Source organism: Protopterus annectens, chromosome 3.part0 (genome assembly GCF_019279795.1).
Source record: "Protopterus annectens isolate FY-2018-M chromosome 3.part0, PAN1.0, whole genome shotgun sequence".
NCBI lineage: Eukaryota > Metazoa > Chordata > Ceratodontiformes > Protopteridae > Protopterus > Protopterus annectens.
Window position 1 is genome coordinate 1,523,373,375 of NC_056731.1, and position 18,983 is coordinate 1,523,392,357.

Consider the following 18,983-nt stretch of genomic DNA (forward strand, 5'->3'; position numbering starts at 1 on the left):
GAACGTCCAATAGGGCCAGCCACTTTGTCATATGGTTTTCAAGTTCTCTGTAAACTTGTACGTTCACCTTGGTGTTTTCTTTGCCAAGGCAGAAAGCAGGTGATAAGAGAGCTGTTCATGTTGGATGAGCACTGTCAGATCTCAGCTTTTTTTTTTTTTTTTTTGTGTGAAGGGAGTGCATCCAATAAAAAACAGATTCCTTTTTGTCTTTTTTGTGCTGGGGAAGGAAAGGATTACAATACTTGAGCATAAATGGTATGTCTTAATGAACAAATAATTTTCTTGGGTAAATTACCAATCTTTAAATACTGGATTGTCATACTTGTGTAGTTTTGCTCATCTTTCAGTATCCTCTTGAAAAAGGGCTTGTGTCATCTGGGCCACACCACTTAAAATGTAATATGTAAATGAGTGCTTACATAAATAGTTTTGAAGTAGAATCAGTATGAATAAGCATTTTGGGAGATTTTATTATTTTGATTCACTGCTCACTTTCTCTCTCCCTACAGGCACAGACACAAACAATGTGTGTCAAAGGAATACAGTTTGCACCTGGAACTCCTGGAAGCAGAGAATTAAATTTTGTTTGGCAAGATTGTTCAGAGAGTATAAAAATTCAACTGATTTCTGGTCCTCCTTCTCAGTTTACTCTTGTGGACTGGCCAGAGGAGGTAAGTTGAGCAAGATATTTGAACTTTTCTTCAGTGTTCAATGCACTTAATTTCAAGAATATTTTAATTCTGGCATAGTCAGTGTCTGAAATTGAGCATTTGAGACAGCTTTAAGTTGTATGACTTAATCATCTTTAAATGAACACTGCATTTTTACTGAACGTGATTATGGCAGTGTAGGTTCAGAAAGCATTTAGATGCAAGATATCCTGAAGTAACTGCTTATTTACCGTAGTCTTATACTTCTGCAAAACTGGCAGGCCTTATTCAAAATTAAGCTTTCAGGCAGTCCCAGAGCGGTGTTCTTTAATGCCGTGTGCATAACACTCCGAGAGATGCTTTCTCCATGCAATGCAGATGGCCTTTTTATAGAACATTACACCTGTTACATTGTACAATTATTTTAGATATTGTGCATATATACTTAGTACCATAGCCCAAGTCTCTGTCAGTAAAATTTGTTGCTAGATGTTGGCAGCATTCATACCTCTCTCAGCTGTCCAGATTTTCACCTCATATTTTTGTTTTGTTCCTCATAAAATTTGTGATTTTCTGGAATTTTGTAGCGCATGTGTGAAGATTGAATTCACTAAGTAATGACAGGCGTTTTGAGTTTCAGACTTCATATTCTTCAGAAAATGCATGGTAATACAAAACCTTTTATTCTAGCAAGTTTATAAAAGCAATATTTAAAATGCATCCCTATTTATTTTGTCCCCCCCCCTTATTTTTGGCTTTCTTCAGATTTTTTGTGCTAAGGGGTAGACAGCTATGATTCGCCCGTTGTTTTATCACGCTGTGTCTGAACTGAAAAGAGAGTATTTAATGGAGGCATTAAAACACAGATGAAAGCATTTTGTATTACTCACTGAAGTCCATGACTTGTCATTGGCAGGGAATGGATTTGTCATCACTTCCAAACCTTTTAGCATTATTTATGCCGAGCAAGCTAGCGGAGATCATGGTGACTGTAGATGGGAGGTGTTGAATAAAGTCTTTCACTGCTGGCATTAGTTTGCAATGTTCTTGTGTCGCGATAGTTTAGGAGAGGCACATGGCATTACCTTTGGGTGTCAGCCTGTGACTAGATACTTCTCCTCCAGTTAAATTCTGCAAATGGAGATTTACCCAGCAGTCCCTTATGCAGTATCTCCTGAAATCAGAACCACCAGCTTCTCCTTGGAGTCCCTCTTCAGAAGAATTGAAAAGTGATTTTTGAAGCTTTTGCAACCATGCTTTAAAATGTACTAGTGGCATTAGTGGTCTTTTTGTAGCAAATACAGTTAAGAACCTCACAAAGTTGTGAGCAGTCACCTCCCCCATACCATGTGGTTAATTTTTTAACATAATAGCACAACTTGATTATGCTGTTTTTGTTTTGTCGTCAAGGGCTGTACATGAAATGTTTTCTTTGAAACTGCATCCTGTTCCTCCTATAATATGACCAGCTGAAGTGCACTGCACCTCACTACCCAGACTGGTATACAATTTGCTGTGTTTCCATGTTAATAGCAGCAGTATTAGAACTTTAGTTCCTGAAAAGGCTGGTTGTCGACAACTACATACAAGTTTAACATTGTTTTTTGAAAGTATGTATAAATTCTTATGTAGTTTTGAAATCACAGCATTAAAGAACGGCTTTACCTTTGCTTTAGTTTAAAAAATAAATCAAGCAGCAAATTGTTCACACCTCAGTACATCTGTATATACTACTTGCAACTGTCTGGTCAATGTAGCTCTTCAAAGACTGGGTACAGTCGTCCTGCTCATTTGTGCTACATTGTAAAAGAAACAGCCATACCCCTCCTCTAGTTTATAATATAAACCAGGCAGCAATTAGTTTGTGCCTCAAGTACTTAGCATTGTTAGTTGTTTAAAGACAGCTATTAAAACTGTCCATCTACCTGTATTATATTACAAAAAGAACAGCCATAACTTTCCTCTAATTTACAAAGTAAGAACCAGTGTCACTTTGCTACTTACTCCATTATGCAAATAGTGTAATGGAGTGTTGTTTAGGCAGTAGCTAGTGGGAAAGATGTTTACCAGAGTACTTTTTCAAAGCCAATTTCTCTTCTACATCATACTTAACTGCATCCTTTTTTCCTGCATCCGTGTGTGCTAATAGCATAGGCTCTGTAGTATATAAGCTGCATTTGCAGTAGTGATCATTTTACTCATGCGCAGACAGTGGGACATTGATACTGTTTCTGCTCTGTTCATTGTCTTTCCTTGTACCAAGCAACCCCATGTCCCCTTCTCTTAGCAAGAGCAACCACTTTACCAAGAATTGAGCTAAAATAGTCTTAACCTCTTTGTTAACTGAATGTATTTTTTCCTTCCATAGCACAATTCTGTTCTGCACTTGGTGGTGGGCTGGCATGCTAAGAGTGGGTCCTTCCCTCCTGCATTGGGGTATGCAATTTCTTCTTATGATTTCATTCCCTTACAACTAGTCCTTGAACCCAGAGGCGATCTTCATATCTTGGGTTAACCATCTTCCCTCATTTCAGTGACATTCTTTTAATTGATCAGTACATGTGTTAAATGCTTTTCATAGCTTACTGCTCTTTTTAGACAAGCTGAGTTGATTATTCAGTTTATGAAAGTCTTATTTTATCTGATAATAGAATGAACTACAACAGTGTTTTGATCTGCTCAGAGAAATTGTTTTGCTACATCGTGTCTCATAGATGTATCGAGCAAATGTTATTACTGAAGAGTAGGTGTTACTTAAGGTGATATCCTGCTTAATATTGTGTATGTTTTTATACATTCTACATTAATAAAGCAATAACCGATGACGTGGTGTGGTATATTGAAGATTTACCCACGGCTGGTGTGGTTTAATCACGAGGGTGAAGCCCGAGTGATTAAAGCCAACCATGGGTAAATTTCAGTATACCACGACCACGGCGTCGGTTATTGCAATTATACCATGACATTATTTAAGAAAAAAATACTTAACTTTTCTTAAATAATGTCTTTCTATTATGGTGCATTACTGTTTTTCTGGTTATGGTATACTGCTTCCCTGTTTTGATGTACTGAGCATGCATATGGGACTTGCATCCCACATATACCCAGTACATCAATGCTTAGAAATGGAAGCAACGGAGAAAAGAATGTGTCCATTGCTCCATTTTTTTCTTTTCTTTTTTTTTATTTGTTTAAAAAAATATATTTTGAGGACTTTATACCAACGGAAAAAAGTCTGGGTGACCGGACCTTTTTTTCGTTGGTATATTGTGGGATTTACAACGGGCGCGCTGGCCAATCAGTATGCACATTTTAGAATATTAATGGAGGAATCATTGTATAATATTGCATTAATCTCATGGAGTGGTAGGGAAGGGGATGGGTTTTCCTGTCTGGTGAGAGGGCACTTTTTGAAATGCTCACTAAGGGGAAGTGTAGTCTAAAGTGGGGTGTTGCCCTCTGATGCAGTAAGTGAGCATGGGGGGTAGGATAAGGGAGTGGGTAGGTCATAAAACCACCATGCCCAGGGGGGGCAAAAGTACAGAGTCAAGTTCCCAGGATGCCCTTAGGATCCCTGACTAGCCCCAGCAATACCAACGCAGTTTGGTTTTGTGAAAGGCAGGTCATGCCTGTTAAACTTGGTGGACTTCTTTGAAAATGTGACCAGGGCCATAGACAAAGGCAAATCTGTGCATTCAGCCTACCTTGACTTAGCCAAGGCCTTCGGCATAATCCCACATTCAGGCATCTTTGATGAACTGTCCCAGTTGAATATCAAATTGTGTCATCAGGTGGGTTGCTAAATGGCTCCCTGACAGATCTCAGTCAGAGTTGGGGACTTTACCTCAGCCAGCAGTCCTGTCACCAGTGGGGTTCCACAGGGGTCAGTGCTGGGCCCCATATTGTTTGGGATATACTTCTCAGAAGTTCAAGCCAAAACAGAGGGGCTGTGGCTGACTAAGTTTATTGACAACTGCAAATTGGGTGCAGACACAATCCTGTCTTTAGTGGGAGAGCACTTGTTGAAATGCTCCCTAAGGAGAAGCATGATCCAAAGAGGGGTGTTGCCATCGGACGCAGTCAGTGAGCATGGGGGGGTGGGATAAAGGGAGTGGTAGATCATAAAACAACCCTGGCCACTGAGCCGAAGCACAGATTGAAGCCCTCAAGATCCATGAGACTGGCCCCAGCAATGTCAGAGCAAGTCTGGTATTGGGGGTGGGGTAGGAAGACAGCTAGTAGACCTGGTGTGGATGTTGTGAAGATAGGTGAAGGCTGCCAGCCTAGCCAGATATAATTTTGTAGATAATTCTGTCATTTGTAAATATTAATGTAAGCCACAGGCTTGTTTTCTTAAATGTGAAAAGACTGCATTGGATATTGAACTGTAAAAATGTAACAACAGTGCACTCTGCTGTAAGAAAGCTAAGTCAAGCATTTTATGACTGTCTTTGATGTCAAAATTTGGAGCCAATATGTCTAGAGGGAGGCATCCTGCCTATTGTTTTAAGAACAGAGTTAATTGCTAGAATTTGCATGTATAAATGTCCTTTATTGTTCTGGTTTCTAACCAGGTGTAAAGAATGTAAATGTAGTTTCTGTTAGCCTGGGAACACCAGAGAAGTTTGAAGAATGACGTCATGTGAAGCAGCTCTGTGTTATCAATTTAAAGAGAGAGAATCAGAGAGCTCAGAGCATTTGTCTTGAGAACATCCAGCATCACCAGCACCACCAGCACTGTCTTGCTCTAGATGCAAGTTATTTAGAACTGTTTTTTTCTCTTAGAAATAGCTAGGAATTAGGAAGATTAGACTAAGTGGTTTTTTTTGTGTTGATGTCAGAACTTTTCTCTGTGATCTCTGAACTCTTGACTAGCACTGTGTAGTAAGAATTATTGTCTTGTGTTTTTATTATTTATTATTAAATATTTTTAAACCTTTCAACTGTGGCTGTGTTGTTTAGAGATAATTTAAGCTCTGAGAGTACACTGCATGTATATAGGGATACTGTACCAAGTCACTCTAATAATCCTTGACTGTTCAGTCACACCACTGAGATAATATTGCACAATAAATATTGGACACCCTTTCAGATGTGCCTTTGAGTAGCTGATGTTAGTGGGTGGTGGCAGCTGGTACTACCTTTTGGACTCAGCAGAAAAGGGGTACATCTGGCAAACCTGTGCCAGCCTTCCCCAGGAGTGTCTGTGTTGTTGTATATAACTCTTATCTCAAAGTGTGTGTGTGTGTGTGTGTTTTTCAGCTACTTGGTCAGGGACACAAAGCACTGGTTGGACAGAGAAGGTGCTGGAGGTTTTATCTTGCCCACTAGATTGAGATCTGGACCCTATAGCTGTGCCAGTGGGGAGTCTTATTAGGGACCTGGAGAGAAAGGGAGAAACCAGAACCAGACTGACTGCAATCTCTGTGCACTCTTAAGGGAAATTGTACTTTACTGTGTGTATTTATTATCCTTTCCCAATATGGATGCTTCTCACTGGTGTTAGTGTTGAGGATTGAGGCTCCTTGATTGCTGGGCCAGGGCACGGGCGTCACAGATGTGGAGTAGTGGAGGCTGGGCTGGTAAACGTAAGGTCCAAGAGGACCAAAAAAATTCCATTAATCACTTTTTAACAAGACACTTGGTAATTTTTTGCAAGACTGTTTTCTTATGCATCCTCTCTGTTTGTAATCTCTTTTCCCTACATCTCCTCTATCCACTGACAACACTGTACTTTTTTATTAGAAGCAGACATTTCATAATAATTTCTCACTTTGTTGTCTCTCTACTAACTGTAGTCTCTCTCTCCAGAGCCCACTGAGCATTTGTCATTATACTAACCCCCACCCCCAGTAAGCAGTTGTCATGTTAACCCCCAACCCTGCCCTAGCATCAACCCCCAAAATGCAATGTTCACTATCTTCACTCAAGGGAAACTTGAAATTCTTGAAATTCAAAAAAAAAAAACTTGAGAAATTTAATTGGCTGTATGAATTAGACTGCAGTGTATGTGGTTCTAATTTTCTTCCATGCACTGACTGGATTGCGATCGCATACTGCTAAAAGATTAAGGCCTCTTATTTACAACATCATTATCTGTCCAGCTTAGTTGTAGGGCACTGTTTCCTTGGTTCAGTCACTAACACTAATGTAGACTGACAGAAGCTGCTTCCTGCCCACCCAGAAGTCTTTCCTTCAAATATTTTCCTCTGCTTTTAATTCGTCTCCTCTTGTTTTCTCTCTTTATTTCAGCTAAACCAGGCAGAAAATCTTTTGTGCCTTAGTGCACCCAGCTTGTCACGACCAATCACAACACAGTTCCAGAGAAGCTAAAATCCTCCTCTTTCCATATTAACATACATCCACCAGGTCAGGCACCACTTGAAAATCAATCATTGTTTTCTTTTCCCACTAAAAGCTTCTGCTGATCCAGTCTCCTAGCAGGTGCAACTCCACAATGTAAATTTATTCTCACTGCTGCATTAACCTCCTCCTTAATATCTAAAATTCCTCCCACACTGTCTACTCTCCACTGCCTTAGTAAAACATTCCTGTCTGGTCCATTTAATTGCATCTTATATAACAGTGCTCTGTTCTTTCAAATCTCTGCATTTTAATTTTTTTTAAATGAAGCCCGTCTGTGCTGCAGTGATGCTTTTCTCATTGAAATTTACCAAAGTATTCTTCCTAGCCTGCTAAATATTATACTACTTCCCACTGCTATTTATATCCCCATGTAGCCTCATGCACCTTCTGCTACTAGCTCTATTATTAGCAGACATTTTCACATAGCCCCTAACTTGCTCAGTACATCATTTGTTCACTTTATAAACCATTATTCCTACACTACAGGCCTCTAATACATCACCCCTTCAGCAGACTGAAAATGAACTGCATTTGCCATCTTACCATCCTTAAGTTAGTGTCACTTTTTACACTTAAGGCTCATGGTGACATACAGTCTAACTCAAGTTTTCCACCCCAACAAGTTAGCATATATCTCATTAAGTCTGCATGTCGGTGTCTAATTCAGCAAAGTACCATCCTCAGCTCAGGCCTAACATTCTTTTGCATTAATCTCTGAAGGGTATGTATAAAATTGCTGAGGTTCATTATTGATTACTGTCCCATTCCCTTGACAATCCCTGCTATCACAGGGACCTAGATTAAACCATACATTACAAATGAATTAATGCTCCCACAGGGGTACAGCATCCTCAGAGCTGACCAAAAATCTAAGGCAGGGAGGTATTGCTATTATCTAGCCAACTTCTAGTGAACTGTATGTATACACCAAAATAACCTCTATTTTTGATAAAGCAGAGCTGTTAGTAAGTTATGTTAAAATAAATAACAGCAAAAGCCTATGTATCTTTGCAGTGTACATCCCCCCTAATAACAGCATTGAAACAGATGAAAATACATTATTTTGGATTTCTTCCTACATCAACCAAGAAGACCTGATTCTAGGTGAGCTAAAAATAAACTGTTCATTCACTGGCCATCCTTCCTCCTTTCACCCACTCTGTTTATTTGGTTTCATGTAACTTATAACAGTCCCTTACAAGGCCCAGTAAGAACAAAAATAGCACAACAATTGACTGAGTCATAACTGATGCACCCGAAAAAATAATACAAGCAGGCAACTTGCCTAGCACTGTAAGAGATCACCTTCTAATTTATGTAATCTTGCAACCGAGTAAGTCTGTTTAAACTTCACAGTTCAGTATAGTCAGAAATCAACAGAGGATTTTTTCAAGGAATCTTTTATATCCACTCTGAGACTCTACAACTGAAACCTGGAGTAAAACCCTCCTAGTTGAAGTCATTTTCAATATTAAATTAACGTTTCCATAAGGAAACAGAAGGTCAGATTAATGCCAGCCCAGTGTGGTTAACATTCTACTAAATAACTTATAAGAGAAGGAGATGGTACATGGAAAATATGACAAGCCAATAATAATCATGCAAAACTCCTGACAGTGTAAACAACTGCAACTAGATAAGTCCAGCATAGACTCTGATTAAAAACAATATTACAGTATTTGCCAGGTTTCTCACAAAACAACCCAAAAGCTTTTTAGGCAACCATAAAGGGTCTCCTAAAACCAGGCAAACAAACTCAACCAAATTCATTTCATACAGAAGCTAGTATCTTTGTTTCAAAATTCAATTCATACATTATAAATGTGAGTAAATCACTGCTTCGTCAATCAGATCAAAGCTCATTGCAATGCTGAACATCCCTCAGAAATCAGGAAATCCTCTTTCTGTCTTAAACTAGTTACAGTAATAAAATGCCTTCTGAAACTCAAGCATGCGAAAGAATTGCTGCAGACGGTCTTCCTTTTGAATAGCTGAAAATGGCCGTAGACATAACTAGTCCAATCCCCCATCCCTCAAATCTGGAAGCAGTTATATACCCTGCCACCACATAAGGGAAGGAATTTAACTGACATTTGAAACCGTAGACCCATTGCTGTCCTTCCTCCAGTTTCAAAACTTTTGGAAAAAATGTATTCATTCAGCTACTTGGTTATTTTATTCAAAATGGTCTGCTGTCACTAACACAACATGGTTTCTGCCCCAGCCATAGTAATGACACTGCCTCACTAGCCTTTCTCGTTACCATTCATAGTAGAAATGAGGATAGACTAGTGTCATCTGTATTCCTAAGCCTTTCCAAGGCACTTGATATTTTATCTCATCAAATACTATTGAATAAGCTAAGTGATCAGGGAATATCTAAAAGTCTATCCTGTGGTTTAGAAACTACCTTGCAAACAGAGCGCATTGTGTAAAATGCCAATATACTGCGTCAACCTCTCTACCTGTATCCATTGGTGTTCCTCAAGTTTCACTTTTATATTGTATTATTTAACAGCTTTGTTAATGACCTAGCTACTGCAGCTAAACATTCAGCCTTAATTCAGTATGTTAATGAGTCTTTTATTTGCACTGCCCGTAGTATGGCTGAACATCAGCATATCACACAAGAAGCATTCACATCCATTGAAATATAACTCCCAACATTATCAGCCCAATCTAAAAGACTAAACTAATGAGCAGATGTCTCTTCCATCCATCCTCGACTGATGGGTCTTCAAATCTGACTTCAAACACTCTCCAGACTTTTGGATCCAAGGCACAGGCTCTCCCCCTTATCCATAATCCCCCCACCAGCAGTGATTTACCTCCGATCTGATTTGCCACTCAAATATTACAGACATGTATTTCTTGGCTCAGTGGCTTCATTTTTTCCCCGTCATATTATTCATCCATCACCCAGTTAATTAAAATAACTTTGTTCTCTGTCTCTACTAGAGAGTTAGTGTTAATTCCTACCCATTCTTTGTGGCTTTCAGGTAGCTGTTGGTTTTTGGATAGTCTTATCCCTTTGATAGCTATATCTACAGCTGTGTTTTTTACTGTTATTGTAACTGCTAGTATTCTGGTGCTGGTAGTTTTGTTTTGGGTGGGGGGGTGATAGGGTATCAGATAAGGTGGTGGGTGATAGCCAGGGTATCAGATAAGCTGTCCAGTTTTAAGAAGTGTGTCGCTTGTGGGTATAAAATCCCTGCTCATGATGTCCATTCTAAATGTGTATCATTTATTAGTTTCACACACAGAGGAAGACTGCTCAGTCTGCACTGCTTTTGGGGATAGGGTATTAACTGACACGCTCTCCAAACTTTCCTTTAAGAGGCTTCTCCCTGCCAGAGCAGGAGCAGCTGGCCCCTATTAGTCTTCATCTTGTTCCTCTTCACAAAAGATTTCCAAAAATGAACAAGAGGGGAGATGCCTAAGGATAGGGAAAAAGAAAAGAAACGGGAGAATGAGAAACAGAAAAAGTATCCTCCAGGAAATATTCTCCAGACTGATCTGGTCCGTCTGAACCTGCTTCTAATGTTTGCAAGCCATCAGATCCGTCATCTCCCACACTGCCATTTCAAGGGCCAAAGTTCTTCTGGGAACCTTTTAGCTCTAGGCTTATGTCACCTTTCTTGCTGAAAAGGTCTTTCCTGTGGGAGTCAAGGCCACCATCCATGGCCTTGTGTCTGAGATCGGTGCAGTCTGCCAGAAGTCTGTCTGAGTTCGATGTCGACAGAATGCTGCAGATGTTTTTAAAGACCCAGATCCAGCTGGGGGGTTCTTGTGGTGCTGATTTCTGTCAGAGGGTCAGGACTCCTCTGTTTCTCTACACTGATTGAGACTCCTTCCCTGAGTTGTCCTATGGATTCTGGGCCCTTGTATCAGGGTATACCTCAAGGAATACCCAAGTTGGAACTGAAAGACTGGACGACTTCTGCTCTGGTTGACTTGTACTGCCTAGGAGCCAAGGGGTCAGAGCCAACTCCAAAGTGATCAGATCTGTCCCTTCCTCTGGGCACTTCAACTTTATACAGCATGGCTCTGGCTTTGGAGCAGAGTTAAATGGGTTCTCAGAGCTTGCCCTTGGATTCCTTGGCTATGGGAGCTGCTTCAGGACCCATCTTGGAGTCTGCAATCAAGGCCTTTGAGAGAGTCCTCTCACAGTCCAAGAAACAGGCTTTCTTAACTCTGATCCTCCCTTGCCCCCTTGGAGTTCTTCAGGGTTTTTTTTCCTCTTTTTCTGTTACTTTAGGACAGCCAATCCTAGAAAGTCTCAAGGCAATTTACATCATTGACTCCAATCTGCTTCTCGAGTTTTCTCCAGAACATCTTGTTGAAGTACATTGAAAGCATGCATGCAGGAACTTGGACTGCCTCAGGAGTCCCTCATTGAAGATACTGATTTTGATGGAGAAGGATCCCCCATATCCCCTCTTGAAGATGTCTCCTTTAGTGAGATCCTTGAGTTACTTAGGCAGAAAGGGGGGTTGTCCACTGGTGACCCCTCCCAGGTAGAATCATTATTCTTTGCAACTTTTAAGGCTGGCCTATCTACTGCTTAGATGGTCCCTTCCCCTGATGAACTGGTAGACCTGGTTTTGATGGGAGAGTGGAAGAAACCAGATGTCTTTGAACTGATTCCCTGAAAACCCAAAGAAATATAAGTTTCTCCAAAACATAGGCCCTTGTGTAGCAAGGGTCCCACAGTCGATTCCATAGTGGTAATGGTGACCATCAAGAAAGAGGTCAAAGAAAAGTGTTTTACTGTCTGTCCTTTTAGCAGGGAATCTAGGGCACTGGACAGATTTGGAATGAGGGTATATGCTGAAGTGACCTTCGCTGTCTGGGGCACTGAAGTAGTTGGCCCATTTAACATGCTTTCAGAGGAATTATCCAAGTCCCTCTCTGTCTTTGTCTACGGAAGACAGGAAATCAGTTGATATGGAGTTGGCTCCCAGTCAGTCCCTGTCAAAAGTGTCATGTACCTTATTTCTAATGCCATTGATGGCATGTCGAAATCAACAGGCACTAGAATAGCTGTTCACTGGCTTTTCTGACTGTATCTCTGCAGTTTCATGTAACACTTAAAGATGTCCTTCATTAATGCCCCATGACAGTCCAATTTGTTTGGGTCTAAAGTTATAGATGCTGTCTTATAGTGAACAGGATAGCAAGACCTTGTCTGGCATTGGAATATGCCTTTGTACAGCTCAGCGAACCTTCTTCAGAAAAAAAAAAAGAGGTAAAAAAAGGACTTCCAAAATGGCTACACATTGAGTAACAGCTTTTTTCTAGCTCTTCCAGTTTGAAAACAGAAACTTGGCAGAGAAGGCCAATAGACTTGTGTTTATGGGTACATTTCAGTAACTGGCTAGTAAGTGCACTGTCTGGATGGCAGGAATAAAGAAATACAGATACCTGGGAAAAATCAGCTACAAAAGTGAGGAAGAAACACTAACTGGGAAGGTTTTGCAGCTTTTCAGCAAAACACAATGTAACCTTCAGACATGACTTCCAGTAACCTACAGGAAGATATAAGAAAACTGCATACAGACCTGGTTAAAATAAACAAAACACTGATGGAGTATATCAACACAAGCAAGAAAAGGCTGGAAAAAGTAGAAGAAGCTTTAAACAGATGAGATGGTAAAGCTGCAAAAATCAGAGGTTGAAATAAAGAAAAGGCTGGCTGAATATGAGAGTGCACAGGAAGAGTTGTTTCAAAAAATAATAGAAGACAGAGCATATATGGAAAACCTGAGATTTTCAGCTATAGCAGAGAAGCTGGAAGGAACAGACTGTATTAATTTTATGAAAGCACAAATAAGCAACTGGATTGACAGTCCACAACAGGAGTTGTTAGTTGAGAGGGCACATTGTGTATATGCTCCAAACCTGGCTATAAAAAAGCAAACCTAGACGTTTAATAGTAAAGATGCAATCCTCCCAGTAGAAGGAGTTGATACTGACAAAATTGTGGCAGAAGGACAAAGTACCAAAAGTGGGAGAGCAGAATGTTTGTGGAGATGATTACTCATTGTACACTAGACAGAAGAGGAGCAAATGTATTCCACAATTCAAGGAATGTTTATATACAGGTGTAAGATACAAACTACTGTACCCAGCTGTCTTCAAGATATTCTTCCCTGGAGGGACAACATTTTTTCATGAAGTACATGCTAAGGAAGAAATACAAATGTTTGTCCACCAGAAAGTACACTGTGAAACAGGAGATTCTGCTTTTTTTTGTTCTGGTAATAAAGACAGTAGCGGGATTGTACCTATGAAATCTTTTTAAAAATTTCAGTGGAAAATGTTGGAGAGAAGGAAGGGAGCATGAGAGTTGACTATAAGAATCAAGAGCATGTTGGAAATTAAACAGAGATAGGATTTCAGAGATGGACATTAATAAAGCCAGTAACTTAATATGGGATTAAAATGCAATAATTATATTTGTAAAATATGACAGAACAAGAAACTCTGGAAATATTGGACGTTTTCAGAGTTTGTTGGACTTGTGAGGGACTCTAAGGCATATGCCTTACTTCATGTCATTAATGTTCAGAAAAGTCATTTGGGGCAGGCAAGAGGAGGAAGAAGGTTAACTGTAAGTAAATATTTTTTTTTCTTAAATAGTACCAATTTTTGTGGCATGTGGTTTTCTTTAAATGCTGTAAAGTAAAGTTTTTTTCAGTTATTTTTAAGTGTAATGGGGATTGTAAACAGGTGCCTTCTGTTCTTTTTATGTTCTTTTCCCTTCTCTCGCCTTGTTCAGTGTTAAGAAGTGTAGACACTGCAGTGTATTTAAAAACAGCCTGGTTAAAAAGCATGATAAAAGAAAAAAATGATGTGCTTTTTCTCATTGTTGCATGGATTAAAGACCTTAGGTTGATTTCTCAAGTTCTGAGAGAGAGCAAGCAAATGAAGAACAACATATGAAACTTATTTTCTAGCAAATACATGTAAGCTCAGTAACAGTTCTGTAGCTGGTCTTCATGTTTCTATGGAAACAGTTTGATAAAGAGAAACTGGCTGCCTTGTTCTCATGTCTCCATGGAGACAATCTGATACAGAGAAACTGCCTATGGTCCGGTGGAGAGTGATTGGCTGAGGAAATAAAAAAGAGAAGCTGACTAAGAGATAATGTTCTCTGAAAACATTCAGGGTTTTCCCAGCTGGGAGAGCTGTAAAGGCAAGCCAAAACCAATTAGCACTTAATAGAAGCACAGTCTGCACCATGTGTCTTAGCATGGATGACCTTTCTTTTAGGTTAACTCAAGTGTGTGAGGGTGGCTGTCAGTTTGGGACTTTTGTTCCTATGAGGAGGGTAAAACATCAATATTTGAAAATGTACATAGTTTTGTATGTTAGAATTAAGTTAATAGTTTTAAGGGGTATTGGTGTGTGTATTTTTTTGTTTGAGGGCTTTCAATAAAACAAAAAATGTTTTATAAGAAGTGACTTAGGCTTAAATGTACATGACAATAGAAGTTCAACTTGCCAAACAGTGTATGCGTCAGGGGCGGCTCATGCTATAGGACTGCAGCCCCTCCCCCACCTGTAGAAGGAAAGAAGAAAAGAAAAAAGAAAAAAAATTGCAAGTCTCAGAACTCCATGCATGCGTGCTTGGAGTTCCTGGTACTCGCAGAACTCCAGACTGCTGTGTTAGGCAGTGCAGATAGGGGAGAAAGGCATCTCTGCCCTGCATCCCAGAAGTCTGTGAGGTGATGGCTGCACAGGAAGGAAGGACACTGGACTGCATCGCTCGCAGGCTAGAGCCTGCAGCCTACTCTTGCGGAGCCAGGAGAACCGGAAACCAGCCGTTAGCTTTTGCGGGCTAAGAAGACTTTGATTCAGGACTGCTGCAACCGGATTAAGGTGTGTGAGAGCTAAGGACTGCTGCAGATTTAATTCAGGGCTAAGGACTGCTACTGCGGATTTACTTCAGGTAAGGTGTGTGTGTGTAATTCAGGGCTGCTGCTGCAGATTTAATGCAGGTAAGGGGTGTGTGTGTGTGTGTGTGTGTGTGTGTGTGTGTGTGTGTGTGTGTGTGTGTGTGTGTGTGTGTAATGCCCCTGTTGCTATATACTGGTGGCTAGAGAACACATGGTGGTGGGTAGAGAATACTCAGGCTTGAACCCTGTACCTTGGGTGCAGGTGGCAAGGGACTGAATTCCCTACCCACCACCATTTGTAAAAAATTTGCAGATTTTTGCTTCATGTTTGTTCTGTTTCTTATAAAATCTGTAGTTTCTGTACGTTTGTTTTTCCTTGCAAAGTCAGTAATGCAGTGGTGCACTTGGTAGCATTGTTGCCTAACAGCTACAGGTTCTCTGGTTTGGTTCTTGGCTGGGGTGCCTTCTGTGTGGAGTCTGCATGTCCCCCCATTATACAAAGACGTGTCTGGAGTGTTTGTTCATGCTCTGCTGAAAATTGGCTTTTGTTACGTCAGACTTTCCTGGTTAACAAATGTTAAATAAAAAATAACAGGCATTTGAATTTCAGGCTTCATATTCTTCAGAAAGTACATGGTAACACAAAAACTTTTATTCCAGCAATTTTCTAAGTTTATAACATGGATATTTGAAATTTGTCCCTATTTTTGGGACTGTATTCCTCCATTATTGGCTCCGTCCAAGTTTTTTTGTGCTAAGGTTGAGAGCTATGGTGAGAACTGAATTCACTGAATTTGTTTGGGGGCTGTATTCCCCCATTACTGGCTTTGTCCACATGTTTTTTTGCTATGAGGTTGAGAGCTATGGTGAGAACTGAATTCACTGAATATGTTTGGGGACTGTATTCCCGCATTGTAGGCTTTGTTCAGTGTTTTGTGATAAGAGGTTGACAGCTATGGTGAGAACTGAATTCACTAAATGGTAGCCATTTAAGTTTCAGTCTTCCTCTCTTTCACAAAACAGCTGATTTGGCATAGTGGTATGTTGCTCTGACGGGTTTTCACAGGGTCCCCTGGGTTCAAGACTTTGCAGTGAAATGTATGGTGGTAACACAGCATTTTATTCTAGCAACTTTCCAACATTATACAAGCAGTGTTTAAAATGTGTCTCTGGTTTTTGGGCTTTTGCCCCCCCCCCCCCCGAATACATTTTGGCTTTTTCCAGATTTCTTGTGCTGCAAAGTTCAGAGATACTGCTGAGTGTCGAGTAAATTTTACAAGGTGCAGAGAGCTACAGGGGAACAAAAGTTTAGTGCTGCTTATGCTGAGTCTGCTTGCATTGTGAATAGCACAACAGGTAGTGTACTTGCTTTTGATGCAGAAGGCTGTGAGTTCTACTCCCCCGGTAGGTAGATGCATTGCTGATACTGTACTGCCTTGTAAAGGGGATGGATGCTGCAGTCCTTTTTGGCAGAGATACCTAGTAACTATGAACCTGTTATCAGGTTGCCATCCATTCCCTGTTGCGATATTATTAGCTTATCATTTTTTTTAATGCAACATAGGCAATTTATTCCTCAAGGGCAACAGGCACTTTATTTGTAGATGTGAAACAGTGACATATAAAGTTGTTTGCTAGCAGCAGCCTCTTCATTAGTTACAGATTTCTTTAATGTGGAATTATTTCGATGACTTTTACTTCTTCAGAGTTTGCGCATATTTACTGATACTGTTGGACTGTAGAAGTTTGAGTAGACTTTTATGATGGAAATGTTCTGAACTGGGCAGTTTTGGTGCATGCATTTCTTTCACTGTTTACTGGAAAAATGTTCAAAACAAATTTAAAATGCCGTCTAACTGTACTGTATTGTACAAGGAATATAATTTAATACAATCAGGAAGGTGCATCAAAGACCATGTGTATGTTTCGTGTTCAAGAGGCCTGTGATTTGAAAACAGCACAAAGTTGATCTTTATCTGCCACTGGCAAAAAAATATATTTTCTTTGAATGTAGGTTTCAGTGCTTTTGCAATGATTGTGAGTGACAAGGGCAGAAAAGTTTTAATGCCAATTCTATTTCATTGTGAGACTGCATTGCTTTGTTTAGCAGATATATATTAGGGTTTGTGCTGTAAAATGCAAAATAAAACTTTCAAATGAAATCCAAATCATTGCAGATGTAAAACAGTATGCACTTTACAGTGTTTATGGTAAATGGGGCAAAGTAACCAAGGAATGGGACATTGGAATGGCTGCAGGGGGGAGGCTCCATTCAACCATAAGTTTGTGAGGGGGGAAGGACAGCAAACTCAGACAGCCCCGGCTGAACTATACCTTTCAACTGTCCAGATTTTTGCAGAATGAGTAGATTTTTGCTTCTTATTTTTGGTTTGTTCCTCATAAAATTTGTGGTTTTCTGGCAAATCATTTAGGAATGGTCACTAAATAATGACAGACATTGAGTTTTAAATGTAATAACCTTCAGAAAAATGCATGCTAAAGCAAGACCTGTTATTCTATCAACTGTCTTAAGTTTATACAAGAGCAATTTTTAGTACTGTTTGTATGTTCCCCCAATATATTTGGCCTTGTCCAGATTTCCTGCATTAAGAAATTGAGAGGTATGTAAATCGCTTTATAGAATTAGGAATATCCAAACCTCTCGACCATCCCCAATTTTGGCTCAAAATGTTGCTCTCCCTCTAATAATCCCTCCGCAAAATGGCAATTTTGGAAGAAAACGTGGAGGGTTTACAGTTATAAATAACTGTAATGATCAGAGTTATAGTTTGCTTTTATTTCAGAAATGCATGTAGATGCTCTTATTTTGTCAGCTGCTCAAGTTAACAGTACTAATATTAAAAAGGTGTCCATTCTTTGACAGGTTCCCAGCTGTGTTGTGTGGCAATTTTATATTTTTGCATCACACTTTTGGTCTGTTTTTCATAAAATTGTGGTTTTCTGGCAATTTAGTGGCAAATCATTAAAGATTGAAGTTAGAAAATAATGGCAGACATTTGAGTTTCAGAAAATGCATGCTGTCACAGTGCCCTGTTGCTGTGTGTTTAAGTAGCAATGCTTTAATGACCATCAGGTATGCTTGTCAGAGATTGTAAGATGCAAGTAAGCTTTAATAAGCATACTGTTAAAGAATTACCAACATTGAAAGCCTTTTTGTTGTTGCCATGCAGAGAATATTTACATAACTAGATAACGTATAAGCCTTAGGTATTGAAATGCATATGACAGTATTTGTAATAAAGAACAGGTTTGCAGTATTTTCAGAAGCTCATTACATTTGTTGGAGACTTGCAGTCATCTTTGCAGGCTTTACCTCTAAACTAAACAAAATGCCAATCTATCATGTGTGGTCCATAACCTGTTCAGTAATCCTTTAAGCAATTTATCTTGAGCTTGTTTCTTGTTTGCTGTTCAGTTTTTTACTTTCATCATGTCTTCCCCATGAAACAAGTAGATAGTTGTTGTCAGGGAGCAGGTCTTTTTTGGATAAGAAACATTATTACAAGTGGGGGTATCACAGAGATTGCTACTTTCAGCATGTTACTTGGTAATTTTATAAAGCTGAATATAAATTATAATTAGAACTGCAGTGCAAGGAGAAGTGGCTTGAGTGAGTGCTGCTTGTTTTTTTATACTTGATTTTGACTGGCATTCCAGTAATGTATTTAAAAAGTAATTTATTTTTTCATGCCTCACAACCTTTGTGTTTCCATCTAGATATTAAGTAAGTTGTCATGTAGCCAATGCATTGAAGTATTTTTTCTTCTACACTTCATTTTGTCCTGATTGGACTCTCGTAATGACGGTTTGGCACTCAGGCAGCGTATTTAATTAAAGTTCCAGTTGTGGTTTCAGCATAGCTCCACCCCTTTCTAGTTGGTCACACCCCTTCACATTGGCCCTACCCATTCAGCTGTCTCCTGCAGCCCCCCTTTAATTTGAAGTCACCAGCTGCCACTGGTATGCGTGTAATACAAAAACTGAAACTAAACATTTAACAAAAAAGGTGTTTTATATAAACGGTGGGAATAATAACTTTTTAAAA

General features: G+C 39.7%; 1 protein-coding gene across 1 annotated transcript in view; it reads left to right on the top strand.

The window, feature by feature from the left end:
- The window catches only part of SMCHD1 (structural maintenance of chromosomes flexible hinge domain containing 1), a 3,546,415-nt gene that overhangs the window by 2,247,235 nt on the left and 1,280,197 nt on the right, over window positions 1-18,983 (top strand). Inside the window, exon 29 of the mRNA XM_044065561.1 lies at window positions 510-671. Within this exon, the coding sequence (XP_043921496.1) occupies window positions 510-671 (162 nt within the window). The remainder of the gene's footprint in view (window positions 1-509; window positions 672-18,983) is intronic.